We start from the raw sequence: 24654 nt of genomic DNA on the forward strand, positions 1-24654 counted from the left end.
TCATACAGAATGAGTTTTTGAAAGATTTTCCCCTAATTCTAAAAGTAGAAACAATATTAAAATTATGTTCCACTTTCCAGTAGAAACAACAGTATTCAAAGCTTCAAAAGCGGTTCACTTCTGTTAGCTCACTGAACTCCCAATAATGTTTTGCTGTGGTGACTATTACTGTCCCCATTTTATAGACAGAAAAGTGAAGCACAATGAAGCACAGAGAGGTTAGGCACAAAATCTCAACACAAGTAACACTGTGTGCGTCTGAATCCTGGGAAGTTAATTATTAGCTCATATTGCTAATAATTGATCTGTGTTTAATGCAGAGAACTTCAAAAGCTGGAAAAAACTGCCCATTTCACCACCATTTGTAGATCTGGTGAGGGTGAAAGTCGCTCAGTAGAGTCTGACTCTTTGTGACCCCATGGACTGTAGCCTGCCAGACTACTCTGTCCATGGGATTCTCCAGGCAAGAATACTGGAGTGGGTTGCCATTCCCTTCTCCAGGGGATCTTCCTGACCTAGGGATTGAACACAGGTCTCAGGCATGGCAGGAGGATTTTCTACCATCTGAGCCACCAGGGAATGGAAACAATTAAAGCTTAGCTATAGATACATGTATGAAACCATCATGTTGTAGTCAGTGAACTTACACATGTGGTATGTCAATTATATCTCAATAAAGCTGGTAAAAGACTGAGCTACATTTGCTTTCTGAATTTTCATGTGCATATAACTTAAAAAAAGAGTTTATTTGCACATACAATTTTGTAACCCACCCATACCTCTCCATGTCAAAAATCATTCTTCTTGACCGTGAATTTTTTGCTGCATAAAGCTCCATTTTATGTAAGTACATAATTTGCATAATTAAATTTCTCATTAAAAGACATACAATTAACTTATGTAATAATTTACATAATTAAATTTCTTATTAAAAACATTTATGCTATTTCTTCAGTGAACCTTTCTCTTTTTTGTGTGTGTATCTATTATAGGTTTGTGGTTTCCGTGAGGTTCATATATAAACAACATATATAAATATAGATAAAGATTTTTTTAAAAATTGATGATCTCAAGTTTGAACACATTCTAACAACTCTGCTTTTTTTCCTCTCATTCAGTTCAGTCGCTCAGTCGTGTCCGACTCTTTGCGACCCCATGAATCACAATCTCTGCCTATCCCAAATTTAATGTTTTTGCCATAATATTTACATCTTTTTGTTTTGTGTTCCCTTAGCTACATTGATGATTTTACTATTTTTGTCTTTTTAACCTTCCTGCTAGCTTTATAATGGGTTAATTCATTGCTTTTACTGTATGCTTGCCTTGATCAATGAATATTTTCCTTTCTTAATTTTCCCAATTCTACTTGTGATCTTTTTCCTCTAAGAGAAGTCCCTTTAACTTTCTTTTTAAAAAAATCTGTTTATTTTTAACTGGAAGATAATTGCTTTACAATATTGTGTTGGTTTCTGCCCTGGCTTCCCTGATGACTCAGACAGTAAAGAATCTGCCTGTAGTGTGGGAGACCCAGGTTTGATCCCTGGGTCAGGAAGATCCTCTGGAGAAGGGCATGGCAACCCACTCCAGTATTTTTGCCTGGAGAATTCCATGGACAGAGGAGCCTGGTGGGCTACAGTCATGGGGTCACAAAGAGTCAAACACGACTGAGCAAATAACACTTTCACTTTCTGCCATATATCAACATGAATCAGTCACATGAATACATATATCTCCTCCCTCTTAAACTTCCTTCCCAGTTCCTACCCCATCCCACCATAATATTCCAGGGTATATATGTACCACAACTTCCTTATCCATTCATCTGTTGATGGACATCTAGGTTAATTCTATGTCCTAGCTATTGTAAATTTTTTGTAAAGCTAGTTTAGTCATACTGAACTGTTTTAGCTTTTGCTTGTCTGTAAACTCTATATTCCTCTTTCAAATCTGAGTGATAGCTTTGTTGGGTAGAGCATTCTTGGCAATAGATTTTTTCTTTTATCACTTTGAATGTATTGTGCCACTACTCCCTGACCTGCAGTTTGCTGAAAAGCCAGCTGATAGTCTTATGGGAGCTCCTTTTCATATGATTGGTTGCTTTTCCCTTGCTGCTTTTAAGATTCTTTATATTTAATTTTGCCATTTTAATTATAATGTATCTTGGTATGGTCCTCTTTGGGTTCATCTTTTTGGGGGCTCTTTGTGCTTCCTGAACTTGAAGTCTGTTTCTCTTCCCCAGGTTAGTGAAGTTTATAGCTATTATTTCTTCCGGTAAGGTCTTTGACCCTTTCTCTCTTCTTCTGGGACACAAATGTGAACATTAGCATGCTTGATGTTGTCCCAGAGGTCGCTTAAGCTATCCTTTTTCCTTTAAACTTGAGTGATTTCCAGTACTCTTTCAGTTCATTGATCTGTTTTTTTGTATCATCTAATTTACTACTGACGTCTTCTTTTCAGTTACTGTATTTTTTTTTTAGCTCTGTTCAGTTCTTCTCTGTATTTTCTTTGTTGTTGTTGTTTAGTCACCAAGTCGTGTCTGACTCTTTTGAGACCCCATGGACTGTAGCCCGCCAGGCTCCACTGTCCATGGGATTTCCCAGGCAGGAATATTGGAGTGGGTTGCCATTTCCTTCTCCTGGGGATCTTCCTGACCCAGGGATTGAACCTGAGTCTCCTGCATTGGCTGGTGGAGTCTTTACCACTGAGCCCCCAGGGAAGCCCCCTGTGTTTTCTAACTCTTTGTTAAACCTCTGATGGCATTCATTCATTCTCCTGAGTTTGTTGAGCATCTTTATAATAAGTACCTTGAATTATATATTGGGTAGATTGCTTGTCTCCACTTCACTTAATTCTTCTCTGAGTTTTTGTTTCATTCCTGTGTTTAGGACACATTCTTCTATCGCCTCCTTTACACTAATTCTCTGTGTTTATTTCTATGTAATATGTAGGTCAGTTATAATACCCGATTTCATGGAAATGGTCTTATGTAGGAGATGTCCTGTCAGGTTCAGCAGCACACATCCCTCTAGTCACCAGAGCTATATGCTCTAGGGGTGTCCCTGTGTGTGCTGCATGGGTCCTTCTGTTGTGGTTGGGCTGCCTGCTGTGGGTGCACTTGTTGGCTGTCAGGCCCTACCTCATGTGGTGACCGCTGGGCTGCTGGTAAGTGAGGCTGAGTCCCAGCATGGCTGGTTGCATGGCTTGGGGAATCCTAGGACTGTTACTGGCCTGGTGGTGGGCAAGACTGAGTCCAGGCATGACTGCGAGGGTGGGCAAGACTGGGGTTGGCTTGCTGGGGGGAGGAGGGGCAAGCCCCGGGTGCTAATAGGCTAGAGGGAAGACTCTAATATGGCGGCTGCAGGCGCAAGTGTCCTCAGGGTAGAATGAGCCCCCCAAAATGGCTGCTTCCAGTTCTGTGTCACCAGGGGAAGTCCCAGTTACCTCCTGATTGTTTGGATATTCTCTGAGATAAGCAGGTAGGTCTGACTCAAGTTTCTTTCAACTTAGCCTCTGCACTGGGACACAGAATGCGTATGTGTGTGTGTGTGAGGTTTTTTTGTTTGTCCTTACAGAATGGAGTCTCTCTTTCCTACAGTCCCTTGGCTCTCTCATATTCAAGCCCCACTGGCCTCAAAGCCAGTCATTTAGGGGCTTGTCTTCCCAGTGCACGATCTGTGGGCTGGGGAGCCCAATGTCTGGCTCTACCCCCTTGCTTCTTGGGACAAACCTCTGCAATTGTAATCATCCTTCCCTTTTATGGCTGGAGGTGTGGGTCTTGACTATTCTGCAACTCTGCCCCTCCTACCCATTTCATTGTGGATCCGTCTTAAATCTTTAGTATCAGAAAATCTTTTCTGCTGGTTTTTAAGTCATTCTCATAGGCAGTTGTTCTATAAGTATTTTTAATTTTAATGTACCTGTGGGAGGAAGTAGGCTTAGGGTCTTTCTACTCTGTTGTCTTTGCCAAACCTCAGGATAGGCACATTTTAAGTTTCTTGATTTGTATTGTCAACTATCCTCCAGAAAGATCGTCTCAAATTACATTAATCCTAATAGCCAACAAGAGAGCGTATTTACCTGGACACTGGATACTTCTAGGCTATTATTCTTCCTATTCTTCTTATTTAATAGACAAAGCAAAAGAAAAAGATTTCTTATTTCAGTGTGTATTTTTTTGATTTGCAGGAAGTACAAAAATTAACAAACATTATTTATCCCTTGAACGAATATACATGGTTCAAGTGTGAAAGAAACAAAGATTATTATGCAGGTTGTGTACCTAAACACCTGCTTCCCAGACATCCTTCAGTAACCCTCTCAAGGGGCAGCCACTCTAGCATTTTATTGAGTGGCCTCCCCAAAATAATTACGCACATATAAGGAAAGGGGCGACTTCACTTTCACTTTTCACTTGCATGCATTGGGGAAGGAAATGACAACCCACTCCAGTGTTCTTGCCTGGAGAATCCCAGGGACGGGGGAGCATGGTGGGCTGCCATCTATGGGGTCGCACATAGTCGGACACGACTGAAGTGACTTAGCAGCAGAAGCAGCAGCAAGGAAAGGGGGGCTTCTCAGGTGGCTCAGTAGTGTAGAATCTGCCTGCCAAGCTGGAGATGCAGGTCTGAACCCTGGTCAGGAAGATGCCCTGGAGAAGTAAATGGCAATCCACTCCAGTATTCTTGCCTGGGAAATTCCATGGACAGAGGAGCCTGGCGGGCTACAGTCCATGGGGTCGCAAAGAGTCAGACATGACTTAGTGACTCAACAACAACCAGGAAAGGAACATGAGAGCAAACATGCGTGTTTGTGTATATATATGTGCTTATGTTTTCCTCCACAAACAGAAGCACATACCCTATACATCGTTTTTTTCCTTGGTTTTTTTTTTTCACTTAGCAAAATATCCTGGAGATTTTTCCATATTAGTAAGTGAAGAACTGCCTTACTACTTTTAATGTCTATACACTATTGCATTATAAGGAAAGAGTTGCAAATATTAACATTTTAAATAATTGTCTATAGGCATTTCTTCTTTTGCAATTGCCTGTCAATATTTCTGGAGCCTTTTGTTACTGTAGTTTTATTATTTTGGTTATTGCTAATGATTTGTAAAACTTCTATGCATAATATGGTTGCCAATCCATTTTTACCAAATAATACAAATTTTATTTCACATTTCATTGTTGACCTTTCAGTTTCATTTTATGATTATGGGTTTTTTATTGTTTGTTTTGTTTTTTGTTTTGGTGTGGATAGAGAAAATTATTTTTATATAATCAAATCTGTCAGTCTTTTTGGTTTTGTTTGTGAATAATTTCCTGGATGATCAAAACCTCCCACTGTCCCTTTGTTTACTTGAATTCTTTTGACATAGTATCATAGGATTTGCACTAGAAAGACCTTACAGGTGATGGAGGAAAAATTTCCAGTCAGTGCAAAAAGCCCCATAGCAATACTGGTAGATAAAGGTCTTTCTTTGCATGAATGAATCAGTGACCCAAAACTTACCACCTAACAAAACACATTCCATTGGCCAGCTATCATAAAACTCTTTACTGAATAAAGTTTTAAGGTCTCTCCTTGAATCTTCTAATTTTGTCTTAATAAACACAAAACAGATTTATTTTCTCTTCTACATATAGTCATTTTCTCATAATTTATTCCTTTTTCTTATTTTTAAAGAATCCATATTTTAGATGTATTGTTTAAAATCTGTAAGAGAATGCTACAAGAAAAACACCTCCAAATAGTATGGAAGGATTACCTTATGATAATGTGTATGTGAACGAGGGCATTCACATTGCTGTGCAGCAGATCTCTAGAACTTTATCATCTTGTAAAGCAGAAACAGTACACATTAAACAACTTACCTTTTCCCCCTCCACTCAGCCCTTGGCAACTAACTTTACTTTCTGTTTCTATGCATATGACTCCTTTGGACCCATAATGTAAGTGGACTCATACAGTTTTTAAATTTTGTGATTGGTTTATTTCACTTAGCATGATGCCTTCAAGGTTCATCTGCGCTGTAGCATGTGACAGAATTTCCTTCTTTTTTGAGGTCACATAATATGTCATTGTCTATCGACACTACATTTTGTTTATTCCATTGCATGTGAAAGGATACTCAGATTGCTTCTACCTCTTGGCTATTGTGAATAATGCTGCTATGAAAATGGGTGTGCAAATATCTCTTTGAGATCCTGCTTTCAATTATTTTGGATGTGTACTCAGAAGTGGGATTTCTAGATCATATAGTAATTCTATTCATAACTTTTTTGAACAACTGCCATTCTGTTTTCTACAGAAGTTACATCATTTTACAATCCCACCAATGGTGACTAAATGTTCTAGTATCTCACCAATACTTGATATTTTCTGGCTTTTTGGGTAATAGTCATCACAGCAGATGTGAGAAGCAATTGTTTTGAACATAACACATTTATCAGAATCTTTTTTTTAAATAGTGTGCAACTAGCAGTTCTCCAATGTTGTGTATTTCATAAAAACAGTATCATAAATTAGAATGGGTCCATGAACACATATTGTTGGAGGACTTCTGTCTTTTATGGGTTAGTTTTATTTTATATATGCCTCACTTATACAATAATTTATAAGTGTAGAAACTAAAATTCAGTGTCTGTGGTCAAAGTGGGCTTGATTTGAATTGGACTTGATTAAGATGAAATGACTTATAAGCTTCATATTGACTTGGGAGTTGGTGGTGGCTGAAGAAGGTCCTGGGGCAATGTTGAAATCTGATTTACCTCCTACCTCTGTTGCTGCTGCTAAGTCACTTCAGTCGTGTCCGACTCTGTGTGACCCCATAGACGGAAGCCCACCAGGCTCCCCCCGTCCCTGGGATTCTCCAGGCAAGAACACTGGAGTGGGTTGCCATTTCCTTCTCCAATGTGTGAAAGTGAAAAGTGAAAGTGAAGTCGCTCAGTCGTGTCCGACCCTTAGCGACCCCACGGACTGCAGCCCACCAGGCTCCTCCGTCCATGGGATTTTCTAGGCAAGAGGACTGGAGTGGCTTGCCATTGCCTTCTCCGTTGCCTACCTCTGTTAAGTTGGAATATTAGTACTGCTTTCAGGACTTAGCAGGTATTTCCTAGCCTCTTTGAGCAGCAGGACACTTTCCACCATTTTCAAAATCAAGGAAAAGAGACTGTTGGTAGAGGTTTCTCTATCCTCAATCCCTTCTAGTATTTCATGTTTTATCTTATTTGTAAGATGAGGTTTCACTGAGTCCTGGCTTAAGTGTCTTGGCCTGAGCACTAGGTGATTGGGAGTCAGGTTTCTCAATCTTGGTAATTGTTAAATGTTTTTTACCTTTTAAATAACAATAAAGATACTTGTACCTTATTCCCTGGTGGCTCAGAGGTTAAAGCGTCTGCCTCCAATGCGGGAGACCCGGGTTCGATCCCTGGGTCGGGAAGATCCCCTGGAGAAGGAGATGGTAACCCACTCCAGTATTCTTGCCTGGAGAATCCCATGGACGGAGAAGCCTGGTAGGCTACAGTCCACGGGGTCGCAAAGAGTCGGACACGACTGAGTGACGGAAGGGAAGGGAACCTTATTCACAGAGTTGTGAAATAAAGTGAGTCTTCACAGAGAGATAAAACATGGAAAGCATTTAGCAAAGTCCTTGGCATGTAAATTTTACATAAACAGAATGACTGTTGATGTTTGTTGTATCTTGTAATCTTATTGTTGAGGCCAGTCAGACTTTATTCTCAAGATAAAGGTCTACAACCATGACGTGGCTCTTTCTTTAGGGTAATTTTGCTAGCTGGGATATCTTCTATTTATCTTCTGTGTAGAAGCTTTTTCTTTCTTGCTTCTCATGAATATGAAGGGATCCGCAGTCCAGTTTTGACTGCATATTGGCAAACAAAGTGAATAGCAGCTGTTTTGTCGGCAGAGTCAGGACTATAAGTCTTAAGTGTTGCCCTATGTGGTGTATCTCAAGGATTTTTCACTGAGACACTTTCATTCATTCTCGAATGATAAGATGTCCTTATAGACTATAATCCCAAACCTCTTTGATCTCATTGGCCATGAGATCAAACTATGGCCATGCCATAGATTAAAGTAAATTATTTCTTTCACCTTGTTGTTCACGCACTGACTTGATTTTTGAACATCTATCTTTCCAGGCACCATAGTTCAATTTCTTGTGGCAGAAATCCTTTCCTCCTTATCTTTTAATTTCATCTGTTGCAATCTACCACAATCCCCCATGACGTGGTCCTCATTAGCTGTCCCTTCCCTCCCTTTCCCCTTCTTTCCCTTTATCCCTCCCTTCACCCCCCTTTTCTCCATTCTCCATTCACACTTTATTGCTGAGAAGCTGCTGGGTGAAAAGCACCGTGCTCCTTAAGATGTGGACCTGGGTACAGTCTTTGCTGGTTCTGTCACTGCAGATCTAACAGGTCAGTTTATGCAGATTTATGGCTGCATTATCACTAGATTGGGCTTCCCCTGTGGCTCAGCAGTAAACAATCTGCCTGTAATGACAGAGGTGTAGAAGACGTGGGTTCCTTCCCTGGGTTGGGAAGATGCCCTGGAGAAAGGCATGGCAACCCACTCTAGTATTCTTGCCTGGGAAAACCCATGGACAGAATAAACTAGCAGGCTACAGCCCATAGCATTGCAAAGAGTTGGACACGACTGAAGCGACTTAGCATGCACGCACGTCTCACTAGGTCTCCTTGTCCTTGTTGAAACAAATATTCTCTGAAGATAGATCTATTTTCTGCCTCGTATGGACAGGCTGTGTGTTCATGCCACTCCCCAGGCCCCTAATCCCCTGTACTGTCTCAGAGCTGATAAGGTGGTCCCCTACCTCTAAACGCTCTCACCTCGGCCTTCACCTCTGTATTGAGTTCAGTTCAGTTCAGTTCAGTCGCTCAGTCGTGTCTGACTCTCCGCGACCCCATGAATCACAGCACGCCAGGCCTCCCTATCCATCACCAACTCCCGGAGTACACCCAAACTCATGTCCACAGAGTCGGTGATGCCATCCAGCCATCTCATTCTCGGTTGTCCCTTTCTCCTCCCGCCCCCAACCTTTCCCAGCATCAGAGTCTTTTCCAGTGAGTCAACTCGTCGCATGAGGTGGCCAAAGTATTGGAGTTTCAGCTTTAGCATCAGTCCTTCCAATGAACACCCAGGATTGATCTCCTTTAGAATGGACAGGTTGGATCTCCTTGCAGTATAAGGGACTCTCAAGAGTCTTCTCCAACACCACAGTTCAAAAGCATCAGTTCTTCAGTGATCAGCTTTCTTCACAGTCCAACTCTCACATCCATACATGACCACGGGAAAAACCATTGCCTTAACTAGATGGACCTTGGTTGGCAAAGCAATTCTCTGCTTTTTAATATACTATCAAGGTTGGTCATAACTTTCCTTCCAAGGAGCAAGCATCTTTTAATTTCATGGCTGCAATCAGCATCTGCAGTGATTTTGGAGCCCAAAAAATAAAGTCTGACACTGTTTCCACTGTTTTTCCATCTATTTCCCTCTGTATTGAACTTCCCTCTTATTCTCTAGCAGCCATTCTTCACATTTCATACAGCCTCCTTTGTTATAAAGGAATACAGTTTGATAATTTTCTCTCTATTTTAAAAATGAAGAAAAGTGTCACCCGAACTTGTTTCTGGACTGCACACGGTTGTGGCTAAGTTCACAGTTCTTTTGTAATTGGATGCCCAAACACTCAGAATTTGGTTCATCCTGAAAATTTCTCTTCAGTCATTTACTTAGCATTTCCACGTCTTTCCCTGAAAGCCTAGGCCTTATTTTGAAAGCATCGAGGTCTGTGTCCCGCTCTCAGGTGGGTGAATATGGCTCGAGGTCCAGCAGTGGGTAAGGCTTTTCTCCGCTCTGCCCACTTTGACCACCTGTCACATCCCTAGAGGCCACTGGCAGCAGGCAGGGGGCTGCTGCTATGGGTTTGCCTGGCTGTGGCTGTGTTTGCCTCTGGCGAGCCGGGTCTCTTCATTGAGAGAAAAATGTTCCATTTCTGATAGGGGCATGAGAGGTGGTCTGTCGTTCACCGCTGTTCCTTAGCAATCCACAGCAATGTCAGTTTCCTCTCCTCTCTGCCCTGGTGGTAATCTTTCCATTATCACAATCATTTCCTCCTCCTCTTCCCTTTTTCTCTTCTCACTCCTTTTCCTCCCGGGGCCTTTATCAAAGCTTACCTTCCATGGGTCTCACTCTAAAGCCTCCACATTTTTAGAATAAAATTCATTGAATCCTGTTCTGTGCTCCTACACTTACCTCTCTGTTATAGCACTTATCATGTCATATTATAGCTCTCTCTCTGCCCTGCTCCCCCACGAGCTCATTCAGGCTAAATGCGGGGTATTATTAATACCGTTTCCTTTAAACTTAGCCAAGTATTCACGCAGAGCAGACAGAGTGATTATGAGCACTGACTCTGGAACAAGCCTGCGGAGACTGACATCTTATCTCTGCCAGTTCTTAACTGTGTAATCTTGGGCGAATTGCTTAACTTCTCTGTGCCTCAGTTTCTTGACTTACAAACTGGAGCTAATAATAGTGATGCTTAGAACAGTTCCTGCTGTACAATCCGGCCATTTAAATGTTTGCTACCGTGGCAGAAAGTGAAGAACTAAAGAGCCTCTTGATGAAAGTGAAAGAGGAGAGTGAAAAAGTTGACTTAAAGCTCAACATTCAGAAAACTAAGATCATGTCATCCAGTCCCATAACTTCATGGCAAATAGATGGGGAAACAGTGGAAACAGTGGCTGACTTTATTTTGGGGAGCTCCAAAATCACTGCAGATGGTGACTGCAGCCATGAAATTAAAAGATGCATACTCTTTGGAAGGAAAGTTATGACCAACCTAATAAAAAGCAGAGACATTACTTTGTCAACAAAGGTTTATCTAGTCAAGGCTATGGTTTTTCCAGTAATCATGTGTGGATGTGAGAGTTGGACTATAAAGAAGGCTGAGCATCAAAGAATTGATGCTTTTGAACTGTGGTGTTGGAGAAGACTCTTGAGAGACCCCTGGACTGCCAGGAGATCCAACCAGTCCATTCTAAAGATCAGTCCATCCTAAAGATGCGGAAGCTGAAACTCCAATACTTTGGCCACCTGATGCGAAGGGCTGATTCATTTGAAAAGACCCTGATGCAGGGAAAGATTGAGGGCAGGAGGAGAAGGGGACAACAGAGGATGAGATGGTTGGATGGCATCACCGACTCGATGGACATGAGTTTGAGTGAACTCCGGGAGTTGGTGATGGACAGGAAGGCCTGGCGAGCTGTGGTTCATGGGGTGGCAAACAGTCAGGCACGACTGAGCAACTGAACTGACTAACTGTGTGTGTGTTTAATTCAGTTTATTTACTTATTTATTTTTTTCTGAAAATTCGTTCTTTATTTTGATATAAAAAAATAAATCCTTCAGCCTATAAAGAATGTTACTTGTTTTCATATTGTTGTAAAGCAAACTTATAAGATAGGAACATCTGCTACCAGTTCAAAAGATGCCACATATACTTCAGAAAAAACGTCACTGCTATTTGGATTCAAACAAACATCAGGGTGAAGGATCAAACATCTCTGTCTCCTGATTTTTCCATAATTTTACTAAATCATCAAGAGGAAAGCTAGTAGTGGGGATGTTACAAAATTATGCCAGAATTTGGTAATGATAGTGAGACCGGCCATTCAAATCCAGCTAGGTCATGACCTTGTACAAATGCCCTACCTGATACCCTACAAGCCGGGGTGATTTGAGTAATAATGTACAGATTCAGTTACAGTTGCAAAGGAAGTCTTTAAATTCTTGAAGTAAGCTAGGAAGCAGGCTGCTGATCTGGATTTGCTCAGATGGAAAACACTTACAGCAGGAGTCCAGTTGACAGGCTGCTGAAATCACCAGGCCTGTACTTGTCAGGTAGTTTCAGTCAGCTGATCGGGACACCTTCTCCAGATCTCTGAGTGATACATTTGAAGTTCTCACTGTAAAGTTGTGGCCATGGCTGCATTAGCTCTGCCTATCTTCTTTGATTTTTAATGTCATTCTTTACCAGCTGTAGCAGCCACAGCTTGATAAAACTTTGCCACAAGTTCTGGCTCACTGACCTCCAGCTGCCTGACAAATTCATTGCGTTCCTGCTCAGCCCAACCTCGAAACCACTGATCCCAAAGACGTAACTGGCACTCAAAGATACAAGGTGGTCGGTTTGCTCCAGACACACTAAGCTGCTCCAGACTTTCCAGCAATGGCTGTAATTTTCCTGGTACTGCCTTAGCTACCAGGTCCTGAAGGAAACGTTCACGCTGAGGACCTGACCAGCTGGCAAACCAGTGAAGAATACACTTCATCTCCTTCTGTGTTTCAGGTTGAGTAAAGAAAAAAACCAATGATTAATACTGGTCCAATACACTTTCCCTCCCCTTTTCTCTCACAGGGCACCCAGAGATCGTCACAACAGGGTTCAGACTCCAACGATCGCGGCCACTTCCATGTTTCCTGGAAACCCTAAGGAGGGCCAACCCCTTTAATTCAGTTTAATAGAATCATTACAATCAAGTTCACCAGTCATGTATTTAGTGACGGTGTCTTTGTTGTACACTGGTGATCATTACACCTAGAATAGGGCCAAGAATGTAGGCATTCAATCAATATTATTGTGTAAATGCATGAATGTGCTGGGTGTTATAGACACAAAGAAATATAAGTCCTTATTACTTTTCTTCAGGTCTCACAGACTGGGAATACAGAAAGGACATAAGACGGTAATTGAGTGCTGTATGAATGCACCACTTATCTGTCTATGGACATTTGGGTTGCTTCTATCTCTTGGTTATTGTGGGGAACGCAAGTATGAACATGGTTATGCAAGTATCTTTATGAGACCCTGATTTCAATTCTTTTGGATACATACCTAGCATGGGATTGCTGGATCATACACTAATTCTATATATTTTGCTTCCTTTTAGACATATTCCATTAGGATAATCATGAACAAATTATTGATTCTACTTGAATTCCTGCCTGTGCTTTCTTTTTTAAACAGTGGAAGTGCTGAAGTTAATCAAACTTGTGGCCCTCCAAATACAAGTAGATCGATCGCTGTTCTTGCTGATAGGCTATTGGCTAATTCTTTATTACTCCAGGAACACATCATTCAGTTAAAAAATATATATTATTTCAATGAGAAGAGAACAATGATCCCCTCTCGCTTTTTTTTCTCTTGAGAAGTATGTAGATGCAATGTTTGATTGATTGATTTTTTGCCTTTTAAACTTTGTGAGATTTGTATTATTTTAGAGATAGGCCACAAAGAGGACGATAATTTAAAATTGTCACTGTACTTCTCTGGTGGTCAAGTGGTTAAGACTCCACACTTCCAGTGCAGGGTGAGGATTCAATCCCTGGTAGGAGAACTAAGATTCTACATGCTATGGTGTGTGGCCAAAAAAATTTTTTTTTCCAATTAAAAAAAATTGTCCCTGTAACAACTATCCATATACGGGTTCCAATAAATTTATTAAATGGTTCATGATGGCTTTGTGTTTCACTGTTGTTGTTCAGTCACTATGTCATGTCTGACTCTTTGAGACCCCATGGACTGCAACACGCCAGACTTCATTCCCTTCACTGTCTTCTGGAGTTTGCTCAAATTCTGTCCATTGAGTCGGTGATGTCATCCAACCATTTCATCCTCTGTCGTCCCCTTCTCCTCCTGCTCTCAATCTTTCCCAGCATCAGGGTCTTTTCCAATGAGTTGGCTCTTCACATCAGGTGACCAAAGTACTGGAGCTTCAACTTCAGTATCACCCCTTCCAATGAATATCCAGGGTTGATTTTCTCTAGGATTGACTGGTTGGATCTCCTTGCAGTCTAAGGGACCCTCAAGAGTCTTCTTCAGCACCATAGTGTTGTGTTTTATAACAAACACTAAACTGATATGGTAACTCAACTGAAGTGCTATACGTAACGTAAATCAATCTGGCTGAGGAAGACTCAAGGTGATGAAAGGTACAAATTTGGGTTACTATATGAATTTGATTTTCAGTTTTATTTTGACTAAAAATATTATTATAGAAAGCATAATATGTGGCAGATCTTTTCTATATCAAACCTGTATTTAGATGAGGAGTGAGTAGACTAGCTCAAGGACACAGTTTCTGGAGTCTGAGTGTTTGGTGCTGATCCAGTCTCTGCCCCACTTATGAGCTGCGTGACACTGAGCAAGCTACTCAGAGCCTCGCCTTCTCGTGTGTGAACTACAGTTAATAATGGGTTGCTGTGGCATTTATTGGAATTAATATATGCAGCTTGCTAGATCTATGAGTTATGGAGAAAGTGCTATGTCAGATTTTGCTATTGATTTTCTAGTATTGGCCACAAATTCTTAGGTTGTTTAACATTCCTCATATCTCAGGCATCAATGTTGTCATTTGCACACACAAAAAATTTTTTTTCTTTTTACTGAATGGCTGTAAAATGTAGACTAACCAAAGGTCTAAACCCCCCTTTCCTTTTAGTCAATTAGTAGTGCATAAATTGAAAGAGTGATGGATGGAACATTTTGTTCCCTGAAAGCTCTTAGATGGTGGATGTAGTCAGCAAGCACATTACAGATATATTCTGGGTGACTGCAAGAGTCTTTAATGAATGAATCATTGAACAGGCAGATGGGCTGTGGGAGGCAAACCCCTAGTAACTTTTTTCTTTTACTACAGAAATATTTCTGAGTGGTAAATACCCAGCCTACTCTTCATGACTACAGACTTTACATTTTAAAAGTAGCTGCTGCTTTTCTTTTCTGTGTTTTGTTGCATAGAGTGTCTCATCTGCTCTTTACAGCCATTGTTTCTGAGGATACATTTGAAGAACCAATGTGATAATGTATGTGATAATGCTTTAAAATTTTTTTCACAGCTTTATAGAGATTTATTGGAGAAGGCAACGGCAAGCCACTCCAGTACTGTTGCCTGGAAAATCCCATCGATGGAGGAGCGTGATGGGCTGCAGTCCATGGGGTCGAGAAGAGTTGGCCACGACTGAGCGACTTCACTTTCACGTTTCACTTTCATGCATTGGAGAAGGAAATGGCAACCCACTCCAGTGTTCTTGCCTGGAGAATCCCAGGGACGGGGGAGCCTGGTGGTCTTCCGTCTATGGGGTCACACGGAGTCGGACACGACTGAAGTGACTTAGCAGCAGCAGCAGCATAGAGATTTATATTATATTTGTATAATTAATGTATGTTTCACATAATTTTTATTATATTTCACATAGTATAAAATTCACCCATTTAAAGTACATACAGTTCAGGAGTTTTTAGTATATTCCATGTTTTATGCCACCACCTAGCGCATCCACAATCTAATCTTAGCACATTTTCAGTTCCTTTATTTCTCTGTGGAGTTTTATTCTGGACATTTTATATAAATGAAACAGTATAATGTCTGATCTTTTGTATCTTATTTCACTTACCATAATGTTTCCAAGGGTCATTCATGGTATAGCATGTATCAGTACTTCATTATTTATATTGCCAAATAATATTCCATTGTGTGGATATAGTACGTTTTGGTTTTCTACTCATCAGCTGATGGTTGTTTGGGTTTCCACTTTTTGGCTATTGTAAATAATGCCACTATGAATGTTTTTCTACAAGCTTTTTGTGTGGATATATGTTTTTGATTCTCCTGGGTATGTACCTAAGAATGAAATTGCTGAGTCATGTGGTAGCTCTATGCTTAGCATTTTGAGGAACTGCCAGATGGTTACAAAATTTTACATTCCTACTGTATGAGGATTCCAATTTATCCACATCCTGATCAACACTTGTTATTGCCCATCTTCTGCATTTTAGCCATCACAACTAATATGAAGTGGTGAAAATATTGTTTTAATTGAAGAAAGTGATGGGATGGGGGTAAGGTGCTGTGGGTTTCCTCTCTTTACCTCCTTTCCAGGTTTGGGCCAATGTTCCCTAACAACACTGATGAACATAGAGCTTTCAGTCTTATAGGTGGACTTGCTCTACTTCTAGGTATTTTAAAAGGGATATTTTGTCATTTTCCTTTAGAAGCCGCAGAAAGATGTCTCAGATGAAGAACTTTTTCTGGATTTCCACTGAAAACTTTTATCATGATCAGCTGCAATTTTACCAAGCTTTCCAAAGGGCTTTTCCTTCAAAGTTAAGAGACAACCATCTTACCTTCTTGAAGTAGAAGCCCTTCCTTTGGAACTCTAACCCTAAAAGCAAGACCTCTCTGATAGGTGCTTTATTTTGGCATCAGATTAGAAGACATGGGATTTGAGAAGCCATTGAATCAGGTCATCTCTGGTCTGGAAATCAGGGCTAATTTTTAGGACCAGTTTTTTTTTTTTTTTAACCACATTCTCTCAACTGGAAAGCAAAAGTCAGAGTTCATACTGTTCATCCTGTCTCTAGGCAGGATGGAACCAAGATGTGTTCCAGGAACCCAAGAAATTTTGAGAAGAAAACTGGAAAACAAACCCAAGTGGAGAAAAAAATTCATATGAAATGCAGTAGAAACAGGCAATCTAGATGAACTGCAATATATTAGTATAAATGGTCTCAATACCAGTCTTCAGACACTTAAAACAAGGTCAAATAGGCAATTAAGTTTTTAAGGAAGCAGGATAATCTGCTAGGTGTTAGCAATGAAAGTGTTAGTCGTTCAGTCATACCTGATTCTTTGTGACCCCATGGACTGTAGCCTGCCAGGCTCTTCTGTCCATGGAATTCTCCAGGTAAGAATACTGGAATAGGTTGCTATTTCCTTCTCCAGGGGATCTTCCTGACCTAGGGATAGAGCCCAGGTCTCCCACACTGCAGGCAGATTCTTTACCATCTGAGCCAGCAAGGAGTCAACATTAGAGAGCTCAGTTTTTGGCTAACCCTGACTTCACCATATGACTTTGGGCAAATTTTCTTGAAATGATGATACGAACTTCTTTAGGGAGATGGTTGGAATTTCTTGTGAGTCATGATCTATGGGGTCCCAGGTATGAAGCAGGAAGAAGCATAATATTTATTTGTGTAATATTTGTATGTGATTGGTCCAAATCATACTGGCCATCTGAGAGTTAAAGTCTGATTATTTTAAAGTCACTACTTCTGGATTTTTCTCTCTTCACTTATTCACTTCCAATAACTCAGTTTATCCCTATAGACTGTATTTAATGTAGACAGTAAAACAAAGAGAGTCTTGGAATAAGAATAAGAATGATGACGTACATAGGGCATTTTTATCTGACCTTGATGTTTCATGAGATTATTGTTGGATGGTAGAACTGGTAGAATGTACTGAAGGTGTAAATTTAGGGAAAAAATGTAAAGCATTAATATTTAAACCAGGAAATTTATGTGGAACTGGTAAACGTGGTCCAATTCTCAAGACTGATTTTTAATTGGAGGATAATTCCTTTACATTGCTGTGCTGGTTTCTGTCACACAATGTGAAATAGCCATAAGTATACATTGAACCCGTGGTTCAATTTTTAACAAAGTAATTTTAGTCTTCTCAGAGCAAGCATCCTACATATATCCAAACGATGATACGAGACACAGGTATAACTTCACAATATTTTCCAGAACTCAAGTCTACCAGCCAGTTGTAGCACACTCGAGGGCAGATACTTAAGAAAATACTAACAGCATTTCCTTTTGTAGCCCACTTCACAAGGCATGAGACTTGAAAAAATGTCATAACAAGGAGATAATTTACTGTAATACTGTTTTAATAGGAATATGTAATGTGCATTAAGAGGTTCACATGTTCTTGCAGTACCCTTGTAGGTGGCTCTTCACGGTTTCTGTGTCTATGCATTCAAACGAAGGAGTTGGCTCGGCATTTTGGCAGGCAGATTTTGCCGATATGCAGCGTTGGCAGAGGAGAGGCGGATGGTGTTGATGAGGCAACACTACAGCAACAGTTGCTTTTAGCAGCTACCAGATTTGCTAAAAGCAGCCACATCCAATTAGCAGTAAGTGCCATACACCTGCAGTTACTAGGAATTCAGCCTCTAGAGGCTGAATCTTAATATGGCTTTATTATTTTTTTAATAACATAAACCTTACCCTCTGGGAGAATAAAGAAAAAATCAGCAGTGGCAAAACGGAAGCAATCTAAAATGTTTTTATTGATTTAGAATATAGAGGGAAATGTTATTTTCCAAGCTGCTTTACTTTAAAATACTGTTTTCCTAAATATTACTTCCAAATTTTGAATTTCCTCTTCATATTAATACTGCAGTTGTTTCCTTAGAAATTTATAATGTTGTTGCACGTCCCCCATGCATGTTTCCAAAATATTGTCACCAGGATAATAAAAATAACAGTTTCAAATGGCAAAGACAGGGGAAAAAAAGATATTCACTTTCTTTTCAAGGTGTCAAATTCACTGCAGTGGAAAAGACTACAATATACTATTAAAATGCTATTTTAAACATGGTACTTTAAAATGTTTTCAGCATTTATTTCCTTGAACATTTGATATCCTTCCTTTTTTCCTGAAAATGTTTGTTTACATTCAGAAAATATTTCTGCAAGTTCTGACAGTATAATGTTTCTTCTGAGTGCTTCACTGCTGTCTCTTTTTAAAAGGGTATCATAGGAAAAATACATCTGTTGAGTTCAGCATTTTCTGGAACTGCAAGGTTCTAGTAAGACTAATGGACAAATAAAGTAATTAATTCATTGCAACTGGAGAGTGTACCTTTCCTTTATTTTCTTCTTTTGAAAGTGCCAAGAATACCAAAGAAATCAAATCTATTGTAGGGCATGGTAACTTTTATTTGCTGCTTGTGCTATGAGATTTACCATAATGAATAAATGAGAATGTTAAAATTGCACTTTTGTAACATACTCATTAACTACTTGACATCTTCAACTGTTGGTATGCTTTAAGATTTAGGATTGCGATAACATGGCAAGATCCTTCAGACTCATTGTTTTGGTTTGTACTGCCAACCCCTGAGAATGAAGCAATTTCTATACACATAAATCAGCTTGAAAAAATTATGCAAATAAGAAGTGTTTTTCAAAGTTGATTATTTGAGTGAATTTTGATGCTAGTTGCCAAACAATATCATTATTTGAGGTGCATGGATATTGCCATGCATGCATGTATTTTTAAATTGCTTCAGTCATGTCCGACTCTTTGTGACCCTACAGACTGGTGCCCTCCAGGCTCCTCTGTCCATGAGATTCTCCAGGCAAGAATACTGGAGTGGGTTGCCATACCCTTCTCCAGCAGATCTTCCTGACCTAGGGATTGAACCCATGTCTCTTATGTCTCCTGCATTGGCAGATGGGTTCTTTACCACTAGTGCCACCTGGGAAGCCCTAGATATTGCCATAGTGTTCATTTATTAAATGTATGCAATTGTTTAGTTTGTGTATGTGTGGCTGGACTTTATCGACATGGAATTTCTAAATCTTGCAGTTTCTGGTTTAACCTGTTTTTATGGAAAATAATGAAAGCACGTGGTCAGTTAAGCCCACCTCCTCCAGTTTCTTCTCTCTTTTCCTCTTATTTGTCTTCCCCTCACCTGCCTTTCTTCTTGCTGTCCTGTTCTTTGAATTATCATATTCTGTCAGTGACATCAATCTGCTGCTCTGAGAATATGCAGAATTTTATGCTCAAGGTTAAATTGATTTTGCTAGTGCAGAGGAATCAGAGATTGGGAAGGGACGAGAAATGGGAGAAATCTGAGATGCTCATAAAACCTTCAGAAAACCTTCAGAAGAAGAGAAAAATGGAAAAAATATCCTTCAAATCAAAATAGTCAAAGGAAATATACATTTTTTTTTCATTCCGGGTAAGATTTGGAAAAAATTGCAATTAAGGAAGAAAACCGTCTATGATCTCCAAAGTCTAGGAGGCAAAAACAATCTGTACTTCACGTGAAATGACACCATCCATTGTGAGCTAAGCAGTTCTACTCTAAAGTCTGACTGTCACTGCAGAGAGAATAAAGCTCTCCTTCTCAAGTAATATTTATGAAACAAAGAGCCACTGAAGATGATAAAGGCTTTTCCCTTGAAGCCTAATTAATTAGCCAGAGACTTGATCGATTTCTTTTGTTCAGGCTAGTGGCCACATTACAACAGCACTCAGCCCTCCTTGACCTGACTTGGCACAATTGCTAAACCCAGTATCCATTTTCAGTCCTTATTTATTTGACCTGTCAGCCGAACTTGACCCAGTTGATCATCCCCTTCATCCGGAGACTTCCCTTTACTCCAGTATAGTCCACTGTCCAAGGTTTTTTCCTTCTAAACTGACTGCTCTTTCTTAGTATCTTTGGCTTGTTGCTCCTAATTTCTAGTCTCTCAAAGTTGGAGCTCCCCAGGGTCTGGTCCTTGGACTTCTCTTCTTGGTGTCAATCACATTTTGTGTCATGGCTTTAAATACCATCTATCATCTTCTCTCCCCTTAAACTCTAGACTTGTCCCTGCCTACTTGACCACTCACCTGGATGCCTAAGAGGTTGCTCAAACTTATCATGTCTAAAAACAAACATACCTAAGCGTACTCATCTCACAGTGTGTCCCATCTTAACTTAGAGCAAATTCTTCCTTCTGATCCTATGCCAAATATCACGGAGTAATACTTAACTCCCCTCTTCCATGCTCTCAATCTAAACACCCAAGAATCCTGTTGTTCAGTCACTCAGTTGTGTCCAACTCATTTTGACCCCATGAATGGCAGCACTCCAGGCTTCCTTGTCCTTCACCATCTCCCAGAGTTTACTCAAACTCATGTCCATTGAGTCGGTGATGCCATCCAACCATCTCATCCTCTGTCATCCCCTTCTCCTCCTGCCTTCAATCTTTCCCAGCATCAGGGTCTTTTCCAATGAGTTGGCTCTTTGCATCAGGTGGAGCTTCAGCTTCAGCATCAATCCTTCTAATGAATATTCAGGGTTAATTTCCTTTAAGATTGACTGGTTTGATATACTTTTGGGTTTAGGATAAAAGCATTTCTGAAATATAACCACTTCCCATCACTTTCATGCCCATTGCCTTGGGTCTATCTATCACCATTCTTACCTGGAGTGTTGGAGCAACCTGGTAACTCATTTCCCTGCTTTTTTCTTTTTGGCTTATAATCTGTCAGCCCTACAACTTAAAACAGAAGTAACATAATGTCATGACTTTGTTCAAAAGCTCCCAATAATTTCCGGTTACACTTAGTAAAAGCCAAATTTGTGTCCCATCCATCCTTACCTCTTTGACTTCTAACTCTTACTTATTCTACTTCAGGCATACTGAGGTCAATATTCCTTGAAAGATCTAGAACTTTGACATTTGCTCTTTCCTCAATCACAGGGCTCACTCACTCTTGATTTTCTTGAGGACGTTATCCATACTTCTCTTGGGGAAAGGCTTTCCCTGACCACCCTATTTGACACTGTGGCCTCTCCAACTTCCTCCTTTTTTCTGCTTGTAGTGCACTCTCCTCCTTACTTTATTTTCTCTCTTTATCACCTTCAAACCTACTGTGTGCCTTACTGATTTATTTTTCTGTTTCCCTACACTAGACTATAGGATTTGGGAGGGCAGGGTTTGGCGTTCTGTCCATTGCTGTATCCCCAGAACTTAGCACAGTGTCAGACACATCATAGGCATTCAATTAATGTGTTTTGAAAGAATCAAGAATAATAAATTATGATTGGGCAGAATCAACTAGGTGATCTCACAGTATATTGTGCTTTGATTAGAGGAGAAGTTGAGGGTGTGTGGACGGAGATGCACAGAGCGTACTTGGCTTTAAGGTGAGAGTTCACATCAAAGTGATCTAACCTCCCTATTTGGTGGGTCCTATTTTCTCCTCCTGAGTCAGATCAAAAAGACTCTTGACTAGGCCTTTTACTAGTGCTGAGGCTATTTTAGCATTCCACTAAAAACCATTTAAAATACAAAAACATGGCTGTATTACTTTAACTCTGACCTTAGAAGACTCTCAGTTTTACAACTGTTTAGAGAAAATGTGGAAAGGTTGAATATGTTTGCTGGCCTCAATCTTTTTTATTACTCATCTCTATAAAGAGGCTTTTAGGGACATATTAAAAAGTTTCCATCCCTCTTGTCTCTTGCTTTCCTTCTCATCTTTCTTCAATGCACCCAGATGGTTGAAAGCAAGACCCCAAGAGTCTGGAGGAAGTGTGCTATGGTCAGAGCAGATGGGGGTGAAGCTGGCCTAGAACCTTGGATCCTGCCCTCAGGTCAGCTACTCAAGTTGTTACTCTCGAACAGAGTGAGCTCATGTTATTACCAAGAACTCACTCAGCTGCTGTTTCCCCCGAAGGAGAAGTTCTCATCTGGAAGCTTCACTTGTTTGTGTCTTCTCCCACATGTTTCTCTATGTCTGACTAGATCAAAGATGAAAGTTTTGGTTCTGAGATCAGATGCCACACTAAGGAGGCAAAAAAAGAGATATGCTGGAGTGTGGTATATTAAACTGAGAAAGTAGGTAGTTTTCTAGACAAACTGAAAGCCAGAAATGACATCATCTTGTAATAACTTTCCTATAATAAGGCAATGGTCTGACCTTGAGGAACCTATTAAAGTCTGCTTCAAAACACAGAGGCCACTTCTAGGGCTAGATGTAGGGTGGTTTTTACCCTCAATTCTATTTGGAAACAAGGCAGTTTATAGACTTTAAGGAAGCTTATAAAACCTTAGGAATAGAAAGCTGTATGCCATCTCTGAAATCATGGAGAGTTTTGAAGTTCAATGTTCACGCCCTGTGAATTCTTTTCCAAAAATTTCTTTTACTAAAGTATTGTTGATTTATAATATTGTATTAATTTCTGCCATATAGCAAAGTGAATCCATTATACGTATATATGCATTTTTCATATTCTTTTTATTCTGGTTTATCAGAGATATTGAATCGAGTTCTTTGTGTTATACAGTAGGACTTTGCTGTTTGTCCATTCTATTATATATAGTGACTTGCATCTGCTAACCCCAAACTCTCAATCCATCTCTCCCACCCATCTTCTCCCTTGGCAACCACGAGTCTGTTCTTTATGTCTGTGAGTCTGTTTCATAGATAGCTAATTTGTGCCATATTTTAGTTTCCACATATAAATGGTATCATATGGCATGTCCCTCTCTTATGACTTACTTCCCTTAGTGTGAGAATCTCTGGGTTCCGCATGTTGCTTTAAATGGCATTATTTCATTCTTATTTATGCCTTAGTGGTGATGGACAGGGAGGCCTGGCATGCTGTGATTCATGGCGTCGCAAAGAGTCGGACACGACAGAGCGACTGAACTGAACTGAACTGAGTATTCCTTTGTATATATGTACCACATGTTTTTTCCCCCCATTTATCTCTTTTTTTTAAGTTTATTTTTTAATTGGAGGAAACTTGCTTTACAGTGTGTCATTGGTTTCTGCCATATAACAAAGTGAATCAGCCACAGTTATACATATATCCCCTCCCTCCCCTCCCTTCACCCCACCCCTCTAGGTCATCACGGAGCATCAGGCTGGGCTCCCTGTGTTATACAGCAACTTCTCACCAGCTGTCTATTTCACACATGGTAGTGTATACATGTCGATGCTATTTTCTCCATTTGTCTCACTCTCTCCTTCCCCCACTACCCACAAGTGTGTTTTCTATGTCTGCGTCTCTATTCCTTCCCTGCAAATGGGTTCATTGATACTATTTTTCTAGATTTCATACATCTGCATTAATATGCAACATTAGTTTTTCTCTTTCTGACTTAATTCACTCTGTACCATAGGCTCTAGGCTCATCCACCTCACTAGAACTGACTCAAATTCATTCCATTTTATGGCTGAGTAATATTCCATTGTGTATACATATTACATTTCTTTATCCATTCCTCTGTCGATGGACATTTAGGTTGTTTCCATTTCTTGGCTATTGGAAATAGTGCTGCTATGAAAGTAGGGGTCATGCCATGTGAATTATTTGTAGTTTCATGTCTTGGCTATTTAGCGTTCTGTAGAGACACCTGCAAGATAAAAATAGGGCAGGAATTTTTGGACAGTTTTGTTAGCTATGGGCTGGTTTGTTTGCTTTTCCTGATAAAGGTAGCAAAATAGGTGCTAAGAAGCAAACTACTTTCATTACTATATATGCCTCACAGGGCCTTCTTTCATCAGTGGAGCTTAAAAACAATCTTATCTCTTCAGTTCGTTTTTATGCATTTCTTTAATAGTCTTCAACCTGTTTGTTCTTTATAAATTATTCCATAATAATTGAACAGAAACAATAGTAATCATTCATTCAGAATCATAAAATGACAGTATGTTGAAACTTCAGGGGGCTTAACAGAAAGTCTAGCCCAATCCTTTATATTATAGAGGAGGAAAACGGAAGATGGGGGGAGTGGTTGACTCACCCAAGGTCTTACATTGAACTACTGGCAGAACTGGGCATTATAAAAGCTGCCTATGCTAATTTCTCAGCTGTTCTCAATATTAAATCACAAAAGGGTAATTTTTCAAAATGAAAAAAAATAGCATAAGGTTATTTCTCAAAGTAGCCTTTCTGTATTTTTTGGTCATATGGAAAAATAAAAATGATTATGTACTCTGGAGTAACAACAGCAACAATGAAAACTCAAAA

General features: G+C 40.0%; 2 protein-coding genes across 3 annotated transcripts in view; one reads left to right on the top strand and one right to left on the bottom strand.

The window, feature by feature from the left end:
* Positions 1-24654, top strand: part of ESR1 (estrogen receptor 1) — a 404881-nt gene that overhangs the window by 43642 nt on the left and 336585 nt on the right. The gene's annotated exons all lie outside the window — the stretch shown is intronic.
* On the bottom strand, positions 12066-12374 carry LOC148776361 (uncharacterized protein C14orf119 homolog). The gene has a single exon (XM_088840950.1). The coding sequence runs from the start codon at positions 12372-12374 to the stop codon at positions 12066-12068; it is 309 nt and encodes a 102-aa protein (XP_088697076.1).

Source organism: Moschus berezovskii, chromosome 10, assembly GCF_049115385.1.
Source record: "Moschus berezovskii isolate FMDL1 chromosome 10, NW_MosBer_1.0, whole genome shotgun sequence".
Lineage (NCBI taxonomy): Eukaryota > Metazoa > Chordata > Mammalia > Artiodactyla > Moschidae > Moschus > Moschus berezovskii.